General features: G+C 52.9%; 1 protein-coding gene across 1 annotated transcript in view; it reads left to right on the forward strand.

The window, feature by feature from the left end:
* Positions 1 to 22,595, forward strand: part of SIDT1 (SID1 transmembrane family member 1) — a 48,155-nt gene extending 25,560 nt beyond the window's left edge. Inside the window, exons 8-21 of the mRNA XM_074983581.1 lie at positions 350 to 423; positions 1,934 to 2,000; positions 3,601 to 3,674; positions 4,402 to 4,525; positions 7,016 to 7,133; positions 7,850 to 7,986; positions 10,060 to 10,168; positions 10,629 to 10,643; positions 11,520 to 11,596; positions 12,922 to 12,968; positions 14,473 to 14,578; positions 15,391 to 15,501; positions 18,574 to 18,687; positions 20,936 to 22,595. Coding sequence (XP_074839682.1) covers positions 350 to 423; positions 1,934 to 2,000; positions 3,601 to 3,674; positions 4,402 to 4,525; positions 7,016 to 7,133; positions 7,850 to 7,986; positions 10,060 to 10,168; positions 10,629 to 10,643; positions 11,520 to 11,596; positions 12,922 to 12,968; positions 14,473 to 14,578; positions 15,391 to 15,501; positions 18,574 to 18,687; positions 20,936 to 20,998 — 1,236 coding nt within the window. The 3' untranslated portion in view covers positions 20,999 to 22,595. The remainder of the gene's footprint in view (positions 1 to 349; positions 424 to 1,933; positions 2,001 to 3,600; positions 3,675 to 4,401; positions 4,526 to 7,015; positions 7,134 to 7,849; positions 7,987 to 10,059; positions 10,169 to 10,628; positions 10,644 to 11,519; positions 11,597 to 12,921; positions 12,969 to 14,472; positions 14,579 to 15,390; positions 15,502 to 18,573; positions 18,688 to 20,935) is intronic.
* The last annotated feature ends 2,877 nt before the right edge of the window (positions 22,596 to 25,472 follow it).

The raw sequence follows: 25,472 nt of genomic DNA on the forward strand, positions 1-25,472 counted from the left end.
TAATTCCTGGGGCAATTTCATAAGTACATCCACTGTTACAGCAGGGCTGAGCTGACCCATGATCTGTCAGATGGACCACAGTTTGAACGGTGTCTCATTGGAAAGTAGTTCTCCTATCAGCAGTTTTTAAAGTTCTTTGTTTTGTCATTTTAGTTCCAGAGAGAATTTCTGGGCGTTTATCTGGGAATGTCCTGAGCTCTCTTCCTCAGAGAATCTCAAGAGTTACTGTAGAGAAAGGGCAAGCTGCACCCATCCACTTGGATCATCAAATGCATTCAGCCTTTCTAAAGGTTTCCTTCGGCTTCATGAATTCTCCTTCTTTCTCACTTCTACTGTGTTTATATTGCAGATGTTCCTCTACCTGTCAGACTTGTCCAGGAAAGATCGGAGAATTGTCAGCAAGAAGTACAAAATTTATTTCTGGTGAGCAGAGGAGAGGTGGATGGTGCTCTGGTCCCTAAAGCTGGGCTGCCTTCAATGTAAGGGCCCGTATTAAAGTTCCTGGAGCCCTCATTTGGCGACCCGCTTAGAGGCACTTATATGCTTCTTAGGCGCTGCGCTGAGCTCCCAGCTATAGTACTGACCATGATCACCAAGAAATGCATCTCCACATTTTAAGTGTGTGGTGTGCATGTCCTGTGCATATGCAGTTAGGGTTGAACACAAGGACTTATGTCCCTCTGTGTGCATGGACTGCTGAGCACATGGGACTTTTAATCTGTGCTTCATTGCATCACGCCAGATTTCATCTCCTGGTATAAGTCTTTTCAGGGGGAGTAAGTGACTGCGGCCCAGACCCTGCCTGACCTTCTGCGGTTCAGCATTTATACCTAATCCTAAGACCTGAAACCTGTATGCATTTTAAGGAGCTGTTGGCGGGGGGTTAGTTGCACAGCAGCAGAGGAGCTGTCTAGGTGAAAGAGCAGCGCGGCTATTGGCTACAGTGTACAATTTGCTATTAAGAGATGTGGTATGAAACACTTCTTTCTGTTGGCCAGTTCTGCAGGAAGGGGTTGGTTAAGATTGCTGGAGTTAGTGGGAGGAGACGACCCGTCTCTACTCACCGCCATTTGAAAGCCCCAGAGTTTTCTTTGAATGCTTGGTGATTTTTGTGACTCTGATCCTGTTGCTGCCTTTGCGTGCTGGTCCCTTCACACCTTGCTTGGTCTGCAGGCCATGCTGGGCAGAATCTGAAATGACCTTGGAAAGATTTTTGCGCTTCCTTTGTTCGTTCGTTCATTTTTCTTTAACTTGAGTTAAACCAGAGCTGCTCAGGTGGGCTGGGGTGACGAAGGTAGGTTAGAGGAGGGTGCCCAGATGCTAGCATTCTGGGTGAAGTAGAAAGCTACCCGATAGTCCCTGGGGTGCCTCTGAAAATCCCTTGCTTCTTGTGGAAATGCCCTCTGGGGCCAAGCACGGGTGTTCAGGTTTCAGGCAGAAAGGAGGTGCTGCTGGCTGATGGGGAGATGAGATGGAAGGATCTGTGGGGGTCCAGAAACCGAAGGAGTAAACACTGGAAAGCAAACAGAGGGGATGGACGGTGCCTCCAGCCAGATGTTTGCTTTTCAGGAGCACATCCTCCCATATTCCCTGCCCCTAGGTCAGTAGTACTGCTGTGTTCTGGCTCTGAAGAGCTAGTTTCTGCTTTCTCGAGTTTATCATCCACTCTGTGAGTTCGGTGTATCGTTAAGCATGAGGCCCCATGAAAGGCACATAGCAAACCAAGGATAGAGCTGCGGAAAGAACCCAGGAGTTCTGACTCCTAGTCCACTGCTCTCCCACCTGACACCACACCGCCCTGGAGGGGAAGGAGGCTGGGAGAGGCAAGGTGGGGGGAACTGGGTGGAAGACCCAGAAGCAGAGTCCAGACTGTTCTGGTGCACGCCGACAGCTGCATTGTGGTGGGTAACTGCTGCGCTCTCCCCCTCTGTAGGAACATCCTCACGATCGCCGTGTTCTATGCATTGCCTGTCATCCAGCTGGTCATCACCTACCAGACGGTGAGTGCTGCCTGGTTTGCCTGGCCCTGGCCCTCTGCTGTGCTCTGAGGTTCGCCAAAGCAGGGAGCCCCAGAACCAAGCACTGTTTGTGGGGAGGGGTGAATTCTTTTCACTGCATCATTTGTGAGCCCTGCGGTGCTCCCCGCATCCAGCCAGTTTGAAGCCACTGCGAGCGCCTGGCGGGATATCCACCTCCTGGCCGGGCACCTGAAATGCCTCCCTCAGCGTCAGCCCAGCAAATGGGGAACTCAGCAAGTCCTGCAGCCCCACCAGCACAAGCCCCTAGTTGGTTGGTTGGTCGGTCGGTTGGTTTGCTTCGAGGGGAACAGGGGTCCTATAATGGGCCAAATCCAGTTTGTGTAAGTCCTTACTCGAGCGCTGTATTACCTTAGCCGACACCATGACACTTGGGCACCTCCCAGTGTTAGGAAGCATCTCTCCCTCCCCGCTCCTCTCAGTGCCCTTGTGCGCTCACTCTCTGGTGTGATGGAACTGGTGAGAGAAGCCTGTTTTGCACTGAGGCTCATTGTCACTGTCGTGAGGTCCTCCAGGGGCGAGTGCCAGTTTCATTGGCCAGTCGCTGAGAAAGCTCCTTCTCTTGTGCACCGTGTACGCCTGGGCCTCGCTCTTGGGGCTGACCAGTGCAAGGGCAGCGCAGTCCTTGTCCTTTCCCACGGGGTATTGTTAGGAGGGCCCTGGTTCCTAAAGGAGGGCGATGTGTGAGACTTGCCCAAGGTTGCCACCCTCCCACCCCCACCCAGGGCTGGCCCAGGCCACTCACCAGATCCCTGCCCGCCAGCTCCCCACCTGAGCTCTGCTTCCCTTCCTGTATGGGGCTGGCATTGCCACTTCCCCCCACCACGCGTTCCTCTCTCCCCTCGCCCCCTCACCTTTTTGCCAAAACTGGGCATGTGTCCTACTAGCTCTTGCCCACTGATGAAATGAGAGAAATGCCCACTTTTGCCAGTAAGAGTCGGGACAGCCAGGACAGGGCTCAACAAAGGAACGGCCCTGGCCCAAACAGGGTATATGCTCGTGCTTATTTTTAAGGCACTCTTCTCTGGATGCAGCCACTAGGAAGCAGCTCTCAGCACAGCTGTGCCTGTCTCTAAATGCACCTGCCACATGGCCCAAGCACATTAATCAGGCACATTCAAAATGCTAACATCAAGCAAATGCTCTAGCCTGGAGCCTGGACTGAGCAGATGGCCCCCGAGGCCCTGCCTGGCCTGTGGGCTGGTAGCTGAAGCTGTGCTAGTGGCTGACAGAAACCCTTGGGCAACTCCCTCCTGTGGTCAGAAAGGTGCAGACGCTTCTGCCTGACAGCCCTGGCTGGTTAAAATCCAGCCTGTGTCATTCTAGAAGACAAGACACCTCTGCAGGGCCAGAGCCTGCACCCAGTAGCTGGGGGTGGATAGCGACAGGGAGGTTTGTGGGCACAGCACTGGGCTAGGCTGCAGCCATTGGGTTTGCATGCTGGTGTAAAATACTACTTCTAGATTGATCCGATTCAGCTGGTTGCCCTCTTCCACTGAGCTGGGGGGCAGGGCAGTTTGTGCAAGCTAACCCCAGCTCCGCACCGCCCACCTTCTCGCTGCAGGTGGTGAATGTAACTGGTAACCAGGATATCTGCTACTATAACTTCCTCTGTGCTCATCCTCTGGGGGTCCTGAGGTGAGTGAACCCTTTGTGTCCCTGCGCTGGCTGCCGCACTAGGACTTCAGCTTCATCCTCTTGGTGGTGCCTGCTGGACAGGCCTGGCCTTGCCCTGTCAGACGGGGTGGGCAGGGCTGGTAAGATTGCAGCTGGCGATCTCCCGTTGTCACTGCACGCTCAGGGATGGGACTGGGGCTTCTCTGTGGAAAATGCAGCCTGGGGCGCCCAGGCACACCTACCAAATTGCAGCGTAAGTCATTTTTCAGATCTCCTCACATGCACACACGTGAGCAGCCACTGTAGGAAGGAATCCAGGTCAGGCCTTTACTTCAGGACACCGCTCCGCTGGAAAGAGCAGTGCGGAGGTGCTCTGCGGGTTAGAAGGCCAGCAGAGAAGGGCTGATAGCACTGAGCCAGGCTGAATCTGCTGTACCTGGATGTGACTGCATATCCAGTGTGTAAAATCAACCCCTATTTGGAGCACTCCACCTAACCCTTCGACTTCTGCGGGGTGGGAGCCTTCGCCCTGCCAAACCAAACCTTTCTGCTGGCCCTCGGGGCCTGTGTCATGCAGGGGAACGGATCAGAGGGGCACAACAGATACTTCTGGCTTTAAAATCTATGGGGTTACTGCCAGGGTGGGTCACCTTGGGCGTGGGGAGACGTCCTCTGGGATGTTGGAAATCTGTTTTCTCTCCCCACGAATCCCTTCAGTTCCTCTCTGGGGGGCTCTTCTTCCTCACAGCGCTTTCAACAATGTCCTGAGCAACGTGGGCCATGTGCTGCTGGGCTTCCTCTTCCTCCTGATTGTGTTGCGCAGAGACATTCTCCACCGCCATTTGCTGGAAGCCAAAGACACCTACACGCTGGTACGGCATGCGCCCCGCTCAGCCTGGGCAGGGCCGGGGAGTCCTGGGACTGAACGCCCGACTGGGTTTGCACTGGCCGGTGACAGCCCCGCCTCAGGGGCAGCCGCGGTTTGAGTCACATATACGCCTGGCGCTCGGGGTCACTGCACGTTCCAGCTGGGGTGCTGCTGTGGTGAAACGTTTCTGCCTTTCAGGCGGGTGGCTTGGCAGCCGGCGTTAGAGCTGAGGTCCTTCCTTCAGTGCCCTCTTGGGAGGGAAAGGGGGTAGCCTGTCGTGCAGAACTCTGCTCTGGTTCGCGCCCTGGGGGCAGCGAGGGGAAAGGTGTTTGAGGGACTGTCCCTCACCAAAGGCCCAGCTTCAGATTAGTAACATGAACCTCACTGCGTGGCGTCCAAGTGCCGTTACTCCATGGAGCGTTAACGCAGCATGAGTGAGACCCTGCTGTCAGCCTTGCTGAGGGGGCTGAGTAGTTCTCAGCCATCCGTTTGGGGTGGTGAACATTCCCAGGGTGTTTTTTATTTTTGTAAAAGTCCAGAGCAGCCCCTGTGAAGCGTAACGTCTCCAGGAGAGGCTCCAACGTCTCTGCTCCTTTTAAGGGTGTGGGCACAAGCCCATTTTACTGGAGTAACTCGGCTGGCTCTGCCTGAGCTGCACTGAACGGGAAGTTTATTTTAACCACAGACCTAGGAACCTTCCATCTTCCAGCCAGTGCCTAATTTTTTCCCTGACACCTGTAGGGTGGGCAGTTCATAGCCCCAGCACCTCTCTGCTTGCAGCATCAGTTATGAATGTAAAAAATTACTTAAGCCCCGACACCTCTTTCCTTACATAAGAACATAAGAAGGGTCATACTGAGTCAGACCAAAGGTCCATCCAGCCAAGTATCCTGTCTGCCAACAGTGGCCAATACCAGGTGCCCCCGAGGGAGTGGACCGAACAGGTAACAATCAAGCAATCTCTCTTCTGGTATCCATCTCCAGCCTATGACAAAGAGACGCTAAGGACACCATTCCTTAAGCATCCTGGCTAATAGCCATTAATGGACCTAACCTCCATGAATTTATCTAGTTCTTTTTTAAACCATTATATTCCTAGCCCTTACAGCCTCCTGTGGCAAGGAGTTCCACAGGTTACTGTGCGTTGTGTGAAGAAGAACTTCCTTTTACTTGTTTTAAACCTGCTGCCCATTAGTGTCATTTGGTGTCCCCTAGTTCTGACCCACTAGTTCTAATGTGGTGTGAGGCAAGTGTTCTCAGCCCCACCAACGTGCTATGAAAACTCAGCAGCTCACCGGTGGCATTACTCATTTTCTGCGTCTAAAATCCAGGGCTGGCATTGGGGGAGCCGGCAGGGCCGTTGCCCCAGGCCCCATGCCACAGGTGCCCCTGTGAAGTTAAGCTTCTCAGGCTTTGCTTTCAGCCCCAGGTGGCTGGGCTTGGGGCCTCAGGCTTCAGCCCCCTGTGGTAGGACTTCAGCTTTCTGCCGAGGGCCCCAGTGAGTCTAATGGTGGCCCTGCTTGATGGACCCACTGACACCTGCTCGGAGCACCCCAGGGGCCCTGGACCTCTAGTTGAGAACCATGGGTGCAGAGTGGATCAGTGTCCCTGGACTTCCAAATGAGACCCTAACATGGGTCCTCGCAAAGATCTCTTCTCAGAAGGGCTGGAGTTCAGCTCTCCACTGCCCTGCACCTTTGTTCTCATTCACACCTGGGGGAAATGGGTGTAAGATGCTGCTCTTCTGCTGTTCTAGTGCCTTACACCAGTGGTGCATGTCATTCACCCAGTGGTAACTTACCACACGAGAGGCAGGACGGTGGGAATCTGGGCTGGGGTTTTCAGTATCATTGCACTGACAAATCCACCCGTGGTCTGCTGCATCCTGCTTAGGGTGACCAGACAGCACGTGTGAGAAATCAGGATACAGGTGCAGGGGTGCCTTCATAACACAAAGCCCCACATACCCCAGGGCATCTGGTCAACCTAATTCTGTCCCCGGAGCCCTGCCAGCAGTTCCAGCTGGCTGGAGCTCAGACTGCAGAGCAGCATGGCCGTGTGCTGCGGTGGGAGTAACATTTCATTTGAGCGCTGCAGGAATCTAAGTGCAAATTACTGCGCTACAGGTTGAATCTCTCTAATCTGGCACTCTCTGGTCTGGCAGCATCCATAACACGGCATGGTTTTAGTTAGAGGGATGAACACTTGTCATGGGTGTGGCCAAGTTTCCCGCGGTCCCATAAAATTTGTTTCCAGTCACCAGCCCTGGCTCTCAGTGTCCTGTGCTGTTATTTAGCTCTAATTTACCTCTAAATGTCTTCTAAGAGCCCAGGGAGCAGAGGAAGTGCTGGTAATGTGCTGCACAATATCAACCTCCTGTGGTCCGGCAAATTCTCTCGTTCGGCACGGGTCAGGTCCCGTGGGTGCTGGACAAGAGGGGTTCAGCCTGTCTTACCCTGCGTACCTTTAGCTCTCTTCCCTCCTCTTGGCCCAGGAGTATGGAATCCCCAAACACTTTGGTCTCTTCTATGCCATGGGCATTGCTTTGATGATGGAAGGGGTTCTCAGTGCTTGTTACCACGTCTGCCCCAACTACTCCAACTTCCAGTTTGGTAAGTGGAGAACTCCAGCCCATAGAGAAACTTATGGGGAAAGGGGGCTTGGATTTCACCCACTCAAGTGTGAAGCAGAGTTGTGCAATGGACCTTCCCCCCCTCCCCCCGGCCCTGGAGGATGGCACAGCAGACTTCACTGGAGCTGGCCACTGGCTGGGTGTGCAGGGACCAGTTAGTGAACGCTGTGGTTTTCGTACTCCATTTGATGATGGACAGTGCAAGCGGGTGGGTTAACGCTCTGCTGGCATGAATTATGGTTCCCCTCAGTTCTAGTACTCAGTGTCCAAAGGTAGCATAGACCAGGCCTAAACTCTTCGCCTCTGAGGTCCTGACTGCCCTTCTTACACCCCTTACCCCAGGCAATGGGCCAGGTAGCTAACACGTGTGCCTCAACCCCACCAGGCTGGAAACTGTCTGCCTGTAGGTCAGGTTGCCAGTTCCCTGCAGTGATCCCACGTGGCCCTGTTGTGCTGGCATGTTCCAACTGCTTCTCGCTCTGCATTGCTTCCCAGCGCCCAGGGGAGCTCGCAGTGAAAACCAGAGAGCAGTTGTGGCAAACTGGTGTCGCTCCCGGGAGTTTTGCCTGCCAGCCCAGGGTGTGGCTCCTGGGCTCTGCCCTGGTTTACAGAGGCTCCCTGAAGCGCCGTCCCAGTCGCCTGGGCGGTGAGTGAGGAAAAGCCCTGTCCTCATTTTCTGTTCTCTTCTTTTCACAGACACCTCCTTCATGTACATGATTGCAGGGCTCTGCATGCTTAAGCTGTACCAGACCCGCCACCCTGACATCAACGCCAGCGCCTACTCCGCTTATGCCTCCTTCGCCGTGGTCATCTGCCTGGCTGTCCTCGGGGTGGTACGAACCTTTGCCCCCTGCCCCTGCTCTGCGGGAGGGAGAAGCGCTGCTCATCCAGTGAAGGAAAAGCACCGGGGAAGGGAGCGTAGAGCAGAGGGACCTGCAAAGCTGGCCCGTAGCTGAGTGTTATCAGTGCTGCAGGGCCTTGGCTCTCCTTTAAAGCTACTCACTCTCCTGGGCTCTAGAGTTCCCCTAGAGTCCTGAGCCTAGAGCTACCCAGGTCCTGCAGACAGCGGGAATGGAGTTGTCTCCTGCAGGCCTGGCCTCCTCCCTGACAGGCCTCCTAAGCCTCCCATGGGCTGAGGCAGAAATGGTTCATGTGCACCGGGGTGTCCTCCCCACAACAGTTGGGGGTAACGAGCTTGCCTCCCTGGAGGCCTGGGGTCTGGTATAGGTGAAGCAGGGAAGGAAAATGAGCAATACCAGGCTGTGGTCTAATTACTAGGGCACATTCTTCATCAGAAAAGCCGCTGCAATGCAGGATACAGGCCATTTCGGCCGGCAGGTTGCTCACAGGAGAGTCCCAGAGCTAGAATAGTGGGGGGTATAGAGCTGGAGGAATGGACATGCAGCTGCACTGGGGAGCCCCAGCAGTGAAACAGCGGGGAACGCGACAGGTCAGTAGGAAGGCTCCAGACTGGAGCAGTGGGCAAGACCACGAGTTAGAAGGGCAGGGCACTGGTAGAGCATGGGGGCGGGTCTTATAACTGGGAGAGCAGGAGGCCACAACTACTCGCCCACCGGCATGAGTCCCAGCACACGGCTTTCTAGTCTATAACAGCAGCCGACCCTTCGATTATTGCTTGAAAACAGACACGTCGTTCGATCAGATTCTTTGTACCAGCTCCCTGTTTGGGCACAGGCCACCCGACATGGAGTACTCAGGCCCTAGTTTAACTCCCCACAGAGCCTGTTACTCTCAACCCTGGGCTGCCTGGATTTGCAAATGTGAAACTTGAACCCATGCTGAAAGGGAGCAGCATGGAACAAGCGCAGACAGCGAGAGCTTTGCAACATTGCGGCCGATCATTTCGTTGCGCAGCTCATGGGAAATTCCAGTTTAAGGTTCCCTCAATAATTTTCGTAACAGAGAGAAAGTCGCGCTGTCTACATACTATCAAGTCAAAAAAGCAGTAAAGTAGCACTTTAAAGACTAACAAAATAATTTATTCAGTGCGCTTTGGTGGGTCCCATGAAAGCTCACTGAATAAATTATTTTGTTAGTCTTTAAAGTGCTACTTTACTGCTTTTCTGTTCTCAATAATTTTAGTGCTGCCTCTGTGCATACATTAGGGCTTCATCAGGTGAACACCCAATGCTGGGTGAGGAGACCTATGTACTGGCAAACAATACAAAGCAAACCCAATGCATAGGATCCTATGACCCTAAATACATCTGGAGCAAGTAGGTCTTTGTGTTTTCACTGCATATATTGTGAGATCGTGTCAGGAAACTCCACTGTACTGCACACACCCACAGGGCAGCCATTGTATTGGACTCTTGTATTTCCTGACTTCTTAATATGCAGTTAATACCTTTGAGTTTAATATCGCAGTGACATGCATCTTGTGTATCTGGGCAACTCACAACTGAAAGGGAGGAGAAAGTGTGGTCATTCTGGCCTTACACTGAGCACCTTTGTCCTTTCCGGGGCTTGGAGACGCTTCTCTCAGGAAGGCCACACCTGTCGCTCGTGCTCTTTCTTGTGGTTGGCCTGTAGAGCGAGTGTTCCTCGGACAGGAGCTCTTCCCTGTGTTCTCTCCTTTGTGCACAGCGAGGGGTTGTTCTGAGTCGGCATGTTCCAGGACTGGCCCACCCGCCAGGGGCGTTGAGGGCTGATGGCGCACCTTTCTTTGGGTTGGATTTGTGCTCAGCGCTGCTGGAGCCCCAGCTCACTTTTATTTACGTACCTAAATATAGGGTTAGGACTCGGACCCAGGCAGCCAGGTGGAACATTTTGGCTCTGTCCTTTAGCAGTTTCTGTATTTGGTGAGCGTCTCTGATGGCCCAGGGTGGAGTTGGAGGGTGAGCAACCAGCGGCAGTGCTTGAGAACCCACTGTTTTTGTGCCCAGGTGTTCGGAAAGAACGATTTGTGGTTTTGGGTCATCTTCTCAGTCATCCACGTCGTGGCCTCACTGGCTCTCAGCACCCAGATCTACTACATGGGCCGCTTCAAAATAGGTAAGCCCTCGGCCTTTGGAGAAGTTGGCTTTTTGTCCTAGATGCTGAAGTGCCTCTGACTTACTACCTTGAAATAGGCACGAGAACTAACCACCGCAGCTTAGCCCACCCCTGCAGGGGCAGCCTGGCTGTCGGGGCCTTGTTCCAGGGTCGGCGGAGTGCCGCTCGCCTGATGTGGTGGTCTTGTTCTGTGTGGTACTTTCACCTCTGCTGCCCGGCACAGTGGCCCACTTTGTGGCATTCCAGCTGACAAGGTCTGCAAGGATGTTGTCACAGGGACTCTATGCCCAGCGTGCCCCTCCCTGTTCTGTTGTGCCCGGAGGTGGTGCTGTACCTGGGAGTTAAACCACTCGGTATGTAGAGGGGCAGCTGGGAGGCATCTGCTCTCCTACGCCACACAATGGTTGCACGCCGCTCACAAACCTCTTTCTCCTTTCTCTTCTGCTGCCCTTGGCTTCAGATGTCCCCGACACAGGTAACCGGCAGCTCCCTTCCTTCCCGGTTTGGATTGACGAGCAACAGTGTAGCAGGTGGATGGGACACATGTCCCTCCAGCCTGCTGCGCGGGTTCCTAAGGGTCAAATCAGTGGCTGACTGTGGGCCCTGGGAAGTGCACACGGCAGTGGAAAAGCCTCTGTTCCATTGCAGAAAGGAGCTGCAGTTGGAGCAGGCAGGGAGGAGGGCTCCAGCCTTGGTTCTCTGGAGTCTGTGCTCGTTCCAGGCAAGCGTCTAAGGGGATGGGCCTGTGAGAGTGTCGGATCTCTCAGGCACGAAGCCTCCAGTAAGGGCAGTGCAGGAGTTTCAGGGGCAGGAGGAGGAGATGCCCAACAAGACCTGCCCCACCAAGGGCTTGTCGCCATTTTCTCTGGCTGAGGATTGATGAATCGCTCCCTCGGTGCGAGCTCTCAGAGAAGGGAAGCATGCAAGGTGCTTGGCCTTTCTCCAGGCCTCGGCACATACTCCTGCCTCCCTCTGAGGACCCGCCAGAGAGTACCTCAGGCACGTGCCGGGGGGTGGGGGGGAGAGGAACCTTGGACAGCGCCAAGGGGCGATAGGTGAGTGTTGAAACTCGGCAAGGCCAATTGCCATTCAGCTGACAGCTGTCTGTATTCTGGTGCCCCCTTGTGGCGCTGCAGCCCCCCTGCGCTGTGAGTCGGCGTGAGCTGTGGCACCAAAGATCGGCTTCCCAAAGGGGTAGCAAAGCTATCGGGTGTGGTGGGCGTGGGCTCCCCTCTTCCATGCCCTCCTCAGTTAGTGTCACCCGCTACCTGGGTAGCAATATCTTGTCACTGCCCCTGTCTGAGCTACTCAGCCGGATACATTGACTTTCCTGTCCTCTTATCTCCGGCAGACTTCGGGATTTTCCGCCGGGTGGGGATGGTGCTGTACACAGACTGCATCCAGCAGTGCAGCCGGCCGATGTACATGGTAGGTGGTTTCCCAGGTTTGCCCGTGGTGGTTACCGAGTTGCCCACAAGGGAGAGGCTAAAGCTGTGCAGAGCATGTTCAGGCAGCACATGTGGCTACTCAAATGGTGGACAAAGAAAAAAAAATTAGGAAAAGCCCTCCATACTGAAAAGCTACTGTCCTGGCTCTGGACTGCCATAGGTGTAGGGTGGAGGAGGCTTCTGGGGGGAGCTTGAGGTGAATTGGTCAAGGAAGGTTTTTATTTTCCCTTGGAAGATTTTTGAAAACTATAGTCTGTGGAGGGTGCTCCCCCGGGAGGTCAGCACTGCGCCCTGAACAGTCGCTGTCTTACAGCCTTACCCTGGGAATGGCTGCTGTTGCTTTAGCTGTAGGGCTGCAGCTCTTATTCCTGCCTCCCCCCTGGGGCATATGGCATTTCACAGGCAAAACAAAAATCCCCCCAGGGTGCGGTTATTGTGACCTAAGCCACTTGAACTGACCCCATTCAGTACTGACCCCAGTCTGGCACCTAGTGTTTCTTACAGGCCAAGCCATTCCTATCTGTCCCAGGTGCCTGTGAACTTCTGAGCAGTTCAGCTTCACACACCCTCTCTGTTACTTTTTGAAAAAGATGCTTCTTTTACGTCTCTTGGGACGGTGAGATTTTCCCATGCAGACTGCCTCCCCCTTGGCTCTGAAGAAAACACTGTTATTTGGGAATAGAAAGTCCCATCTACAACGCCAAAGCAATCTGAATGTGCAGAAAACAGGTCAGGGGTTAAAGGGACATCCTCCACTTAAAAAGTCCGCAAAGTTTGTCACTTACTAACATTTCTATACTTAGTTACAAGAATGGGCCCCAAACATTTTCAGTCACAGTGAACGTGGACGACTGGGGAGTTCTCTTGTGTTTGACAGCATTCTGTGTTTCATCATTTTCCCTGTTTCCCTTTGTGTAGTCAGTTCCTTTGAGTGAGGGAGAGTTTTTTTAACGAAACAGGAAAAACATTATTTGAAAAACCACAAAAAACTGATCAGGGGCTTCAAGGGCAGATGCATACCCTGAAATGCCTTGGAAGGAACTTCTGTTTCAGAACAGATTAGCAATGTCCCTTTAAAATCTGTAAACATCGGAACAATTTTGTTTTCCTAGCACAAATGTTCATGATAAAAAGATCTGACAGTCACACATCCATGTATCTGTGAGAGGCAAATTTTAAATATGGAAGTGTGAGCGTCTTGAACGACAGTGACTAAGCTCTCTGCCGGGACTCTTTGTCATATTTTGTGTAACATTGGTGACGACAAAACATTCATCATCAGTGATTGTTGTGCATTCTCCCCAGGACAGAATGGTGCTGCTTATTGTCGGAAACCTGGTCAACTGGTCCTTGTAAGTAGCAAGGGGGTCTGCATGTGTTTCGACATTGATTGTTGTAGGTGGCCGAGATGGGGTGGAAATGCAGTGCTATGTGTGGAGGTGGTGGTGGGGGGGTGGGAATTCTGTTGGATTTCAGCAACCGTGAAATGAGGATAAGCAATTATCACCCATGCTAACGGGATTCAGGCTTGCTCAGGCAGGCTAGCCCCTAAACTGCTTGTGCTGTGTAGACACGCTCTGAGTCAGGACTCATCCACCGCCCTGCTCATGTTGCGAGAGGCGCCAACCCTTGGATGAGATACACAGTAAAAAGCCTGGCCTCTCGCTCAGGTGCGCTTGATTGCCTTTTCCCAAGAAAAGTCTTTGTTAAAACTTAGGCTGGGTGATTGCATTGCACCTCCTTGTATCCACCCTGCCGCATTCTTCATTTTCTGTCCTGGCTTCATTTCCTCCCATGGGCAGGATCACCAAAGTGAATTGTGCGCAGGCCGCTCCCCATGCACCGGGTAGAGGAGGAGCAGCTAGTGTGGCTTTGGCACAGCTGTGGGTTTCCCCCCACAGCGGGCGCAGCTGCTTTAATGCAGCTTTCCAGGAATTTTGTAACCCTGTCATGGCTGAGAGGAGATGTGTCGCCTGGCTAAAGAAAGGTCTGGCCCTGGGCTCACTGAAATGAAGGCCCTTCTGCCTGCCTGACAGTCCACAGCCACCCTGGAAAAGGTGCAAACAAGAAACCCAAATGCAACTGAAAAACCAGGGAGGAATTTAGGGTGTTGGAATGTGACTTCTCAGCTGGAACGCAGGGCCCAGCTTATGCTCCTTGGAAATATCGGATGGAATTTTAACAGAAGGTCTGTATGCCCTGGCCTTTAGGTGGCTCTTCGGAACAGCAGCCTGCCGCAGGGAGATGGGAGGGCGAAAGACAGAAATTGGCAGGGGCAGGCCCTGGCACAACTACTCGAATGCCTTAGTTTAGAACTGATTAGAGATTTCAAAACTGACTGTGAAATGGAGCCAAATGGCAGATTCCTCTGTGGCCTAGGAAGACCAAGGAGGAAATCCTGCAAGCAACTGTGAGGGGCAGCAGGGGGCGCTCTAGTCATTCCTTCTCGGCCTCCCACCCACTCACTCAGCTTCTGAATACTGCACTGAGCCTGACGGACAATACAGTGGCAATTCAGATGGGAAGCCCCAGACGTGAGGGCAGAATATATGGGTTGGCTGTAGAGAGGTGGGGGAAGGCCAGGACTCCTGAGTTCTGTTCTGAGCTCGTCCCCTGACTCATGTGGTCCCCTGGGGAGAGTCGCTTTCCACGTTTGCCTGGGTTTCCCATTTCTATAAGAGGCTGTTGGGTGGTCGGTCACCTGCCGTCCCAGAGAGCTGTGAGGCCAAACCTGTGTCTGTCAGGTCTCCCGTGGTAGCAGGAGCAATGTGTGATTGTCACAGTCTGGAGTCTCCCTCCCCGGCATGGGTGAGACTGTTGGTTAACGTGTGTGTCTCTGTCCCTCCCTTCTCTCAGAGCTGTCTTTGGACTGGTGTATCGGCCAAGGGACTTCGCCTCCTACATGCTGGGGATCTTTATCTGTAACCTCCTGCTTTACCTGGCCTTTTACATCATCATGAAGGTGAAGGAGGCAGCCCCAGCTGCCTGGCGTGCTCTTGGTGTTTGTCTTTCTTCACAATCCTGTTCCGAAGGGGGAGCAAAAGCCTTCTGTGCATCAACTCCTTGGGTCTTCACAACTCCTGCAGTGTCAGCGAAAGTGGGGGGGGGGGCAGGCTGCCCCACATCTGCTCCCCTCACTGCCCCCCTGATCGCAATGGGACTCCCTGGTTCTGCAGCACAGGGGTTGGGCAGATCCCACTGACAATTCACGATCAGCTGTTTTTCTCACACAAATGTGGGACAACCCCTTATCAGTCCACCTTAAACTATGGGGGCATCAGTGCATTCTAGGGCCTCTCCCCTCGGATCCACTGCATGGACTTCTGGGTAATTCCCAACAGGGTGCATCGTGTGGGGGGTATTAGGGACACTGGTTGACCTGTTATTGCTGCAACATTTCTGATTGTCCAGGCATGCTGCAGAGGAAGCCTTGCAGCCCTCTTGGGTGTCCTGAATGGAGCTTGCAAAACTCCTGGGCTGGCACCAGCAAGAGGCTACAGAGCATTGTTGTCTCTTTGCAGAGTGCAGCTGAGGCCTTAAGTTCTCCCCCAGTGGCAACAGATGACCTAATCTTTCAAAAACTCAAAGGGGCTGATGATTTTTTGTCCCAAAATTGAGCCTAAGGGATGGCCTGGGCTGCTGTTTTCAGGGCTGTGCTGGCTTATGCACAGTGACCCAGTGCGGTGTTCTTTGCTGTGACTGGAGGCGCAGCTGGTTGTTGGAAAAGACATTGCACGTTGCCTCACTTGGCTGGTTTTTGTTCCATTGTTGCAGCTCCGCAGCTCCGAGAAACTCCTGCCTATTCCATTATTCTGCATTGTGGCCACGGCTGTGGTTTGGGCCGCAGCCCTTTACTTCTTCTTCCAAAATCTCAGCAGCTGGGAGGTAAAGTTCCCCCATTTATGTCTCTTGAGCCCCACCTCTCTGTCTGTCCCTCCATCCATCAGACTCCACTCTCTGCTCCCTTTCCTTCCATGGCCCCTACTTCCAAATACCCCTTTTACTCTTGCAGTCAGTGTCTTAGAAGAGAAGTCTGAGGTGTGAGTAAGAGTGACCGGCAAAGAAAGGGCAAACTCCTGCAATGGGACTGTAACAGACATGGCCTAAAATAACCGACACTAGCACAGAGATAGCCATGGGAACTGTGTAGCAAACTGTTGACCCTGTGGTTCCTTAACTGAGAGTGATCCAGAAAGAGGCTGTTGGGGGAGAGGGAAAATATCACTATGTCTTGCTAGGTCTGTAATGTGAGCTCTTGTAGAAGCTCCCAGATTTCTCCCCTGGGCTGTTTCTTTGGAGGGCAATGTCTTTTCTCCTGCTTCTGTTTGCATAGGGTGGGTGTCTGTCACCAGTGTTTCTTTTAGACTCTCCTGTGCTCTGCATGGTCCCCATGCAGCGTTCATGGTCCCCAAACACAGTGTTCAGACAGAACATTGATTTAAGATTTTAGCCTGGAGTGAGCAGAGAACAGCTGATAAAGGCGTTAGCTTTTACACAGTGTTGTAGCTGTATCAGTCCAGGGATATTAGAGAGACAAGGCAGGCAAGGTAACATCTTTTATTGGGCCGCTTTCCCTTGGTGAGACAAGCTTTAGAGCATATCCAGAGCTGGGCCATGTCACAGTTAAGTACAAGATTGAACAGACAACGTGCACAAACTACTTCTGCTAAACTAAGGGGCCATTCCCAGAGGTGGACTCTTAATACCCCTGCAGGCCTAGGATGAAGAGGAAGTTAGTGGGTTACAAACTGCTTTAATAAGCCATAAATCCTGTGTCTTTACTGAGTCCATGATTTTTAGTGTCTAGCAGTTGTGAACGTAAGCTCCCAGGTCCATCTTTTGAAAGCGTTGTGCAGGTTTCCTGTGAGGACAAGGACCGAGAGGTCAGCTGGAAAGTGACTGCTTTGTGAAGTGTCCCTCGCTGGTCAGAGGTGGGTTTTTTAATCTTTGACCAAATCTTTTTCAAAAGATGAGTCTGGGAGCTGAAACTGATTCCTGCACTAGACACCAAAAATCACAGACTGAGAAAAAAGATGGTGGATTTAGGGATTATCACAACACCGTGTAAGCCTTTTTGTCCTACAATGGTAGAGGTGGGAACGGGCCAGACTATCTGGAACAGTCCCTTACAATATGCACAAACAACTTTTGCTCAGCAATCAGTTCTTGTATTTAGCTGTGACCAGTGTTCCCTCTATTTTTTTCCATCTGTGGGAGGAACAAATTTTATGTGCACCGCCAATAGAAACACATGTTGCCAGATGTTGGTGGCTGTGGGTGTTCTGCTAACCAGATGGGTGGGCACCTGAATCTCTCCTGGTCAGCTGTCCAAACGTTCAGATTACAGGGAACACAGGCTGTGACTCTGGGAGTCCCTTCCCCACAGGGCTGCCGATTGTCCAGGAATCTCTAGGAGATCGGTGATGAAACCCTCCAGGAATACATCCAGTCAGAACTGGCAACCCTAGTCCCAGGCCTGAAGAAGAGCTCTGTGTGGCTTGAAATCTTGTGGCTCTGACCAACAGCAATTGGTCCAGTAAAAGATATTACCTCACCCTCCTTCTCTCTTCAAAGTTGGTTAATTTGCCATGAAGAACTAGAGATGGAGACGTTCTTTAGATGGGCAAGATGAGCAAAACGATAGCAGAGAGGCTGCATTACGGAGCAGCAGCAAGATCTTTTTTTGGCTTGGTAATCACAGAGGGGAGGAATTTCTCTGACCGCTTGCAAGTCATTAACAGTTCGCCTACCTGCACAATGTTACAGACCTCCTTAACCCATATCCTGGAGCAGCTGGAGCACTCCCATTATTGTGCCCCTGAGGAAGTTGCCTGGATGCTGAAGATGGCATTGAGGTGAAAAGTTTGAGCTGCTGTTTCGAGGGGCATCAGGGTCAGGGGATAAAGACATGTAGGTGGAGAATCATAGTTTTTGTTAGGTTTTCGGTGCAACCCATAAGCTCAAACTGTCAAGAGTCCTGGAGTGGAGTCTGTGGAGATTTGTTTGAAGAGTGAGTACATGTGGATGCACGGGGGTTTTTGAGGTCTGGTTCTGCCCCCAAGTAGGCCATTGCTTTGATTAAATCCAAGGGCATGGCTGGTGATAGGAGGCTCAGGCACCCTGAGATAGGCAGAGGTTTGAACTTGTGTGCAGCCCATGCCGCAGCCACAGAAGAGCACAGAGAGAGGATGGATGAAATTCTGGAAACTCACTGAGCTGAAACTATCAAGGTCTAGTCTTGTGGTTTTTGTTTGTATTCCAGCTGAGATCAGGGCGCTGAGCGAGGCCCTGTGCAAACACAGTGTAAGAGAACAGCATTGTTTTAAAGTGCTGGCAGTGTAAAGGAGAGAGAGAGTGGGAGGGAAAACAGAGGCCCAAGGTCCCGGGGCAGGGCAGTGGCCCAGCTGGGTGTCTGAAAGCTGAAGGGGACAAATTCAGACTGGTGCTCCAATGCACATTTGTAACAGGGAGAGTCACGAACCATTGGCACAAGCTAGCTGGGCTTTCGCAGCCTTCTCCGTCTTTGGAAGATAAGTTGTCACTTGTCAGGAAATACTGGGACAGTTCTGGAGCCTGTGTTAGACAGGAGGCCAGCCTAGCCAGTCACACTGGTCCATGCTGGCCTGGGAAGCTGTGAATCTGAGAGTAGAATGCTTGTCTTTGGACTAAGTCCAGTGTCCTAGCCCCTATACTGTCCTGCCTCTTTCTCCTTGTGCCACCTCCTCGCTCTCCCCCCTTCATGTTCTCTGCCCACTCACTCTTACTGTGCAGACACATCTCCCCCATGCAGGTGCTTGGTCTGACATCCCACGCTGTGCCAAAGGGTTAAGCTGGGAGAGCTCTGCAGAGTGTTCGGATGGGGGGTTTGAGCAACGTGCCATGCAGGCATCTGTCCTCTCTCAGTGTGAGAGGATAGGGGAGCCTGCTCCTCCTCAGGTCTCTGCCCTCTCGCTGTAGGAGACCCCAGCAGAATCCCGAGAGAAGAATCGACCCTGCATCCTGCTGGGCTTCTTTGACGACCACGATGTCTGGCACTTCCTCTCGGCAGCTGCCTTGTTCTTCTCCTTCTTGGTGAGCCCCTCTCTCACTTCATCTCCCTCCCACTTTCCCCGACCTCTCTCTCCAGCTCTTCTTCCTCATCCCTCAGCCTCCTCCTCACCTCCCCAGCCCCATCTTCCTTCTCTTCCACTCCAGCTGAGGCATGGCTGTAGCCTTGGCCATGCTGGCAGCCCCCTGATGCCTAGTGTTGCTGGACTACTTCCTGACCCCCTGTTCACACAGCCCACTCCTGGAGACCAGCAGCTCCATCCTGGACTTGCCCTTCCAGCTCCACTGCCCCCGGGACTGCCCCAGAAAGGGGACACTCCAACTGGGAGTTCAACAGCATGGTCTGCTGCTCTGCGTGGTGGGGTTATTTCTTACACCTTCTGTTCTGGTCATTACTTGCTGGTGTGGAGTCCCCTTCACGACTGTGACTGGCAGGACAGAGGATGTCCTTGTATGAGAGTCCCTCCTTCTCAGCTGTCACAGTAGAACCCAAGAGAGCTCCTCTGGGAGGGCCCCCTTGGACACCCAGTGAAGCCCCAAGTAGGGATCTTCAGCCTCTTCTGGGCTTCCCTAAGGAAAAGTGGCAGATACGTTTCTAAGCCCATCTGACTAAGGGTGGTGCTCTGCCCGACCTGCCAAGGACTACAACTCTCCTAGGCAGTGGTGCAAGTGGAAATCATTTCTTGTTGGTACTGTACACAAGGGGGCATGTGACCTCAACACATGACCCTCCATCTGACTTCTCCCTAGCCCACCTTCACCTTGGGGCCCCCATGCTCTCCCCAACCCCCTCCACCTCCCACCTGTCTAAAATTTTACAACTGCATCAGGTAAACACGGAGGGAGCTGCTGGAGCCTCTGTGAAACCTGCTGTATTTCCAGCTGTCATAGAGGATCTGTGCCCAGCATTATAATCTTTACGTGCAGCACTCTGACCCACAAAGCTGGGAAAGGAGGCCTTTGTTTTGCCGCTCCAGCTCCAGTTAACAATATGGATATTAGACTAGCAGGGCTGCCAAGAAGAATTCTCCATACAGTGGGGATTCCTGCAAGGCTGCAGAACTGGGCAGACCTCGGAAACCAACCAACCTCTAATGCTTTGGCTGTGACATGATGCAGTGTGAACATGGATAATTCAGACCAATGGGGAGAACCACAGCCTCAAAGACACCATTTAAAAATGTTTCCCCTGACCCAACCCTCCCTTCTCAGCGCTCCTGACCAACAGCACCGTGCATAATGCTACCACGCTTAAACCCAGCTTTTAAAGAATGTCTTCCCTGGCGGCCTTCTGCTCCTTTAAGCAACTCTCCCCCCTCCCACCATCAGTGACCGGGGTTGTGGGGGGGGGTAGGGTGTCAGATGGCAGAACAAGGCGCAATGGTCTGGCTACAGGGGGAGAGGGACAGGTTGGATATTAGGAAAAACTATTTCACCAGGCGGGGAGGTGAAGCACTGGAATGTGGTCCCTAGAGGGGTTGTGGATTCTCCATCCCTAGAGGTTTGTAAGTCCTGGCTTGACAAGGTGCTGGCTGGGCTGATTTAGTTGGGGTTGATCCTGCTTCAGGCAGGGGGCTGGACTAGATGACCTCCTGAGGTCCCTTCCAGCCCTGTGAGGCTGTCATTCTAGGCTATAGCCCCAAGTCTTGCCAGCACTTTCTGCCCTATTAAAACTCTCTTGTCAGTACTGTGCATGGGCACGTATGCCCCGACTCGCAGAGCCTGGCCTGGGCTGGGGTGCAGAGAGGAGGTGGAGGACTTGCCGTTGCTGCCTTGCGCCTGCCCCTCTTGCCACACAGGCACTTGGAATGGCACGTAGGCCAGATGCCCGGAGAGGCCAGTTGTGTTTGCTGCCCAGCTATGCAGCGCCTCGTGCTGTGGGTTGGCTTTGCCTATGAGCGTAGTACTGGTGAAAGGTGCTCGGCGCTCCATCCTGGGCAGAGACGCCCTCTAGTCAGCTGCAAGGCCAAGCCAGGCGGCAGGCGCACCCCAAGCTCCTGCCATGGTGCTTTGTGCTGACCTGGGAGGTGCACCTCTCATGGGGAAAGGAGCGTTCAGGCTTCACAACCCATTTGAGCCCTAGCCGCTCTGCTGGGGCAACTGAGGGGCCAGCTCGTGCCAGCTCAGATGGGGGCAGCTGTGCCATAGGTAGGAAGAGGCCTGCGCGCCCCTCCCAGGCCAAGTAGCTGGTGGGTAAAGCTATCAGGTGCTGAATGCTGATCTCGCCCCGCCCCCTCCACCCCAACCCCCGGCTCCTGCTTTCTCGTTTTAGGTTCTGTTAACGCTGGATGACGACCTGGATTCCGTGCGCAGAGACAAGATCCCCGTCTTCTGAGCGCTGGGAGGCAGCCGGGCAGGCGTTCTTGATTCTGCTCAGGGGCAGGGGCAGCGCCATCAGCCAGCACGGTCGGTGGGGGGGGACAATGACCCTGCTGTCAGGCAGAGAGGGAGGCACAGCTGGCTCCCACACCAGCAAACAGGTGGTTGCTGTGCTAAACGCAGGCAAGCGTTGAAGGGCAGACAAAGCCCTTCCTCTTCCGCCTTCTGCCACGCATGGCATCAGAGTAGCCGGCCAGCATTGTGGAGTGCAGGGGCAGGCAGAGGAGCAGTGCTGGGGTTGGTTTCCCCTCCCGGTAGTCATGCAACAGTCAGAGAGCTGTGGCCATGGAGTATGTTCCTCAAAGGGGTTGGGGGGGGTGGTGTTTGACAAATTGCATTCAGCCTCTGCTGCCCTGAGAAAACCCTGACACCACCCAAGCAGCCATAGCTGTCGCACGGAGCAGTTGCGTGCGCTCTCTCTCTCTCTCTCTCTCTCCCCTTTGCAATGCATGGCAACAGCCCCAGCATCACCGTGGGGCCAGGAGCCATAATGGGCTCCTCAGATGAGGAAGAGCATCTGAAACCAGCTTGTGACTCCTTCACCTGCCGTGTTGCACGTCCTGTCCCATGAGTGAGAACACAGGGGTCCCCTCATGTTTACAAGTGTTCTCTGCACCTCATGGGCCGCTACCGTCAACATCATCGCCTCTGAGCACAGCCCTATTCCTCTGCAGCCTGTGCGGGGAAGGCGTTAGCTTCAGCCGTGTGACAGCCTGAGGCAAACAAAGGCCAGACACAAAGCTGTAGCTCCAGCATTAAGCTACAGCTACATCTACCTGCAGCTGGCAGGAGAAAAGCAACAGGCCAAATGACCTGACAAAGCAGCAGCCCTGGGACCTGGTGCTTGACAGTGATGAGCTCCTATTACCACTGTTCGGGTAGTCCCAGCTGCCAATGTGCTCAGTCCTGCAGGCTCCCGCCCTGGGCGTGTGATGAGGTGGTGGGGTAGAGTTCACAATTGGTGTTCCCTGGTGAGCAGCTCATTGGGGGCGGGGAGGGTCTCCCCTCTTGTACAGGAAATGACATCCCATACCCCGTCATCCTGCCATCCTCATTAGCGTACGTCCTGCGCAGTTCATGGCCGGCGGGCATGCTAAGGCCAGGGAGGTTTAGCATTACAGCCTAGGCCAGCCAAGCAGCAGGGCATTAGGCCACTCTTATCAGCCAGAGGTTTGCTACTGCCGTCACAAAGCGCAGCCGCAGCCCCGCCCCCCCGCCCCATGAAGAAACTACTGGGACCTTCTGTCTTTCAGGGCATCTGACTTCACAAGCAACCATCTGCACCGGAGCACGTCAGTAAAGCTGGCTGCCACTACCAGCCAAAACAAAAGGACCTTTTGTAGAACTTAGAGGCTGTTTCCCCACAGCCTTGCTGCAATCACACCATAGTGTTTGGATTTTTTTGTAAATGGCTTCTGCCTTTGTACTGGGTCCTAGCCTGTCTGCCTCATTTAAAAACAAGGAGCAAGGTGTGAGCTGTTGCAGGCACTGCAGCCAAGCAGTGACCTACTGTGCTAATGCTGAATGTAACAACAGTATTTATTAATTCATTAGAGGCCTCCTGTGAGCTTTGGTTTTTTTTTTTTAAATTTATTTTTTAACATGTTACAGATGGATGTATGGTTGACGTGGGGTGGGGGGGGGGGGGGCGGGTGTCAAGGACACCACCTGTAAGTAGTTCTATGGTGGCTCTTACCCAGGGGCCCTGGTCCACCAGCATTTACTTTAGGAGAAAATGTCAGCAGTGGGGAAGGCGGGAGGGAAACCCCCTAAAATGTTACTTGCACAAAAGTGCAGCTGCATTCACTTCTGGAGATGAGTACAATAAAGCTGTGCCATGCGCATGTACTTTTACTCAAGTACTTTTCCTGCAGGACAGCTGGACTTGTACTTAAGTACATCCCCTGCAAAGCAGCGGCACATTTATTCAAGTAACTTTTTCGGTCCTTTGTCTGCCTCTGTCTATGATGACGCTCTGTGCTGCACCATGTCTCAATCTTAGACAATAGCACAGCAAGTGGTTGACATTTATTAAGGCTACAAATGAAGGAAGGGTTTTCTAATACCCTGTCTCTCTACCTTCATGCCTTATGCATTGGCACTGATGCAGCCAATCCACACTCAGTGCTGCCCTTACAACCGAACCGCTGGCAGTGTGTGTAAGAGCAAAACCTGACCCTGCTAGCAGAAGTTTGTAAACAAAGCTGTGCATGCTGGCTGAGATGCCACTGTCTTTTCATTTGCCCCGGTCGCATTGCAGGGTAACTGGAACACACAGCAAGCCTGGGCTAGCCAACCTACTGCAGCTTCTTACTTTGGCTAGTAGAATGACACCTGACCCTAGCTGTTTTCTCGGCGGTGGATGGTTATGGCTGTACGAGAGTGGTGGCAAAACAGAACAGGTTTGGGTGTTCCTTACAAAAATGCTGACTACCTGCCCCTCCCACCGATTTCATTTGGCAGTGTGGGTGCTCTGAGGTTGAAGGTCTCATTGGGTGGGTACCCAAAATCAGTGACCCCCTTTGCAATGTTTGGCCTAACCTTTTGTACAAAAATTGTCGGGGAATGAAACTACAACAGCCCTCACCTCTTCCGCCCACAGTAAGGTTATTTCATTCCTGGCCCTTCAACATGTTGGACTGTGAGTAGTTTGCATCTGTTACAAAAATCTCCCACCAGATCTCACCATGTCTTGTGTTTAGACTAGATGACGCAGCCCAGATCTGCTGTGCATGGGAACAAAGCCAGGGCAGAGGAGAGTATCACAAATAAGGGAGAAACAGGGTCAAGAGGGTTTCTAATAAAATTCCTATTTATTTATTTTTGGAACAGTAAGACCCACCTATTGGCTATAGTGAACTATTAAAGGTCATGCAACGAGCATTAGAAGTAGCTGGCTTGTGCTTCTCTCGTGCTACCTAAGCAGTACCCGTACATCTGTACTTTAACTTACCAAGGCACTCACCACCAGAAGGTGGTCCAAGAAGAGCTATTACCTCACCCTCCATATGCTGCTAATAAGCTCGTTTGACATGGCTACAACCACACAGCAGCCAACACCTCAGTTAGAGGGGGACACCTTGGTGGCTCTACAGTCAGTCCGTTAGAAGATGCTAGGAAATGCCTTCTCAACATCTAGCTACAGCCTCCAGGTGACCAGCTAGCCCGGGAGTGAACATGGGAAATCAGCAGTTATTTCTGATGGCCAGGAGGTGCTTTCCTTCAAGGATCACTTGGTTCAGATCTCACTGATCCAATAAAGAACCAGCCCGTATTGACACCTGTGGACAAATGGGGGGCTAGATTAGCAAAGGAATTCTGGTGCCTCACTAAGGTACAACATTTGCGCACGCAGAGTGCTTGCTTGGCTACTTACTAAACCTGGCACTGGCACTGCTGGGGACTGCCCCATGGCATCTAAGTGTCTGCTGGTGCACCTGTGAAAAGCTGCCCAAGGCCCAATGAAGTTAAGTGCTCAGTGACTCACTCACCCCACGCACTAAGACTTCATACAATAGGCCTGCCCCCAACCAGCCCATCTGCGTAGTCAAAGCTGGTAGGCCACTGGTTGAGAGCACACCCTAGCCCAGTGGGAAGAGCACGGCATGCTCCTTGGACATATGTATGCCAGGCCCCTTCTCCACAGCCATGACTAAGTCTTGTATACATTACGGAACAGGCTCAACAGTGGTGCTTGAAAGCCCCACCCCAGAAACCAATGGTTAGGCCACATGTGAGGGAGGTGGGTTAAATCCCTTCACCAAACTAGACAATTTGCTCCCCAATTCCCACTCCTGGGTGAGTGTTAGGATGGCACAGCACCACCATCACCTAAGCCTCCCCCACCAGGAAAGGACTGAAGTGACTTATGCACCTGCCTCCACGAGGGGGTGCACAGCTGAGTGGAAGCAGGTGCCAAATCCAGCCCAGAGTTGGACACTTCCATCCCTTTGAAGGGTGGAGTTAAGCTCCTGCTCTGCTCCTGGGCAAACAGCTCCTTCCAAGCAGCTTGCCGCTTTTCTGGCCTCTGTGGCTTCCATTCTACAGCACCTATGCTGGCACCTGCATTGTAGTGGAAACATGGGCTCCTAACTATGGCCTACGAAGTCCTCTGGATAGCAAGGTGGTGAAATGGTCGGTGGTGTGAATAGTCATCCCAAGTCTCCTTGTCACATCCATCCTATGTAATGTACTCCATCGCTTTTCCTGCCTCTCACCCCTTTTATTATTTTCTGGTCTTAAAATAAAACCCCAAACCCCTATAACTATTCACAGTGTGTTATTTTCCTCACAGTTGAATTGAAATGGCCTTAACATGCACACGGTGGCTGGAGGGGGTACTTTATAAAGGTTAAAGAACAGAGATGTAGTGCAATTAACCTGGAATTTGTGCATTAGTGAAAAAGAAAGATGTGACCAGGCACTGCACT

Source organism: Carettochelys insculpta, chromosome 1 (genome assembly GCF_033958435.1).
Source record: "Carettochelys insculpta isolate YL-2023 chromosome 1, ASM3395843v1, whole genome shotgun sequence".
In the NCBI taxonomy this organism is placed as follows: domain Eukaryota; kingdom Metazoa; phylum Chordata; order Testudines; family Carettochelyidae; genus Carettochelys; species Carettochelys insculpta.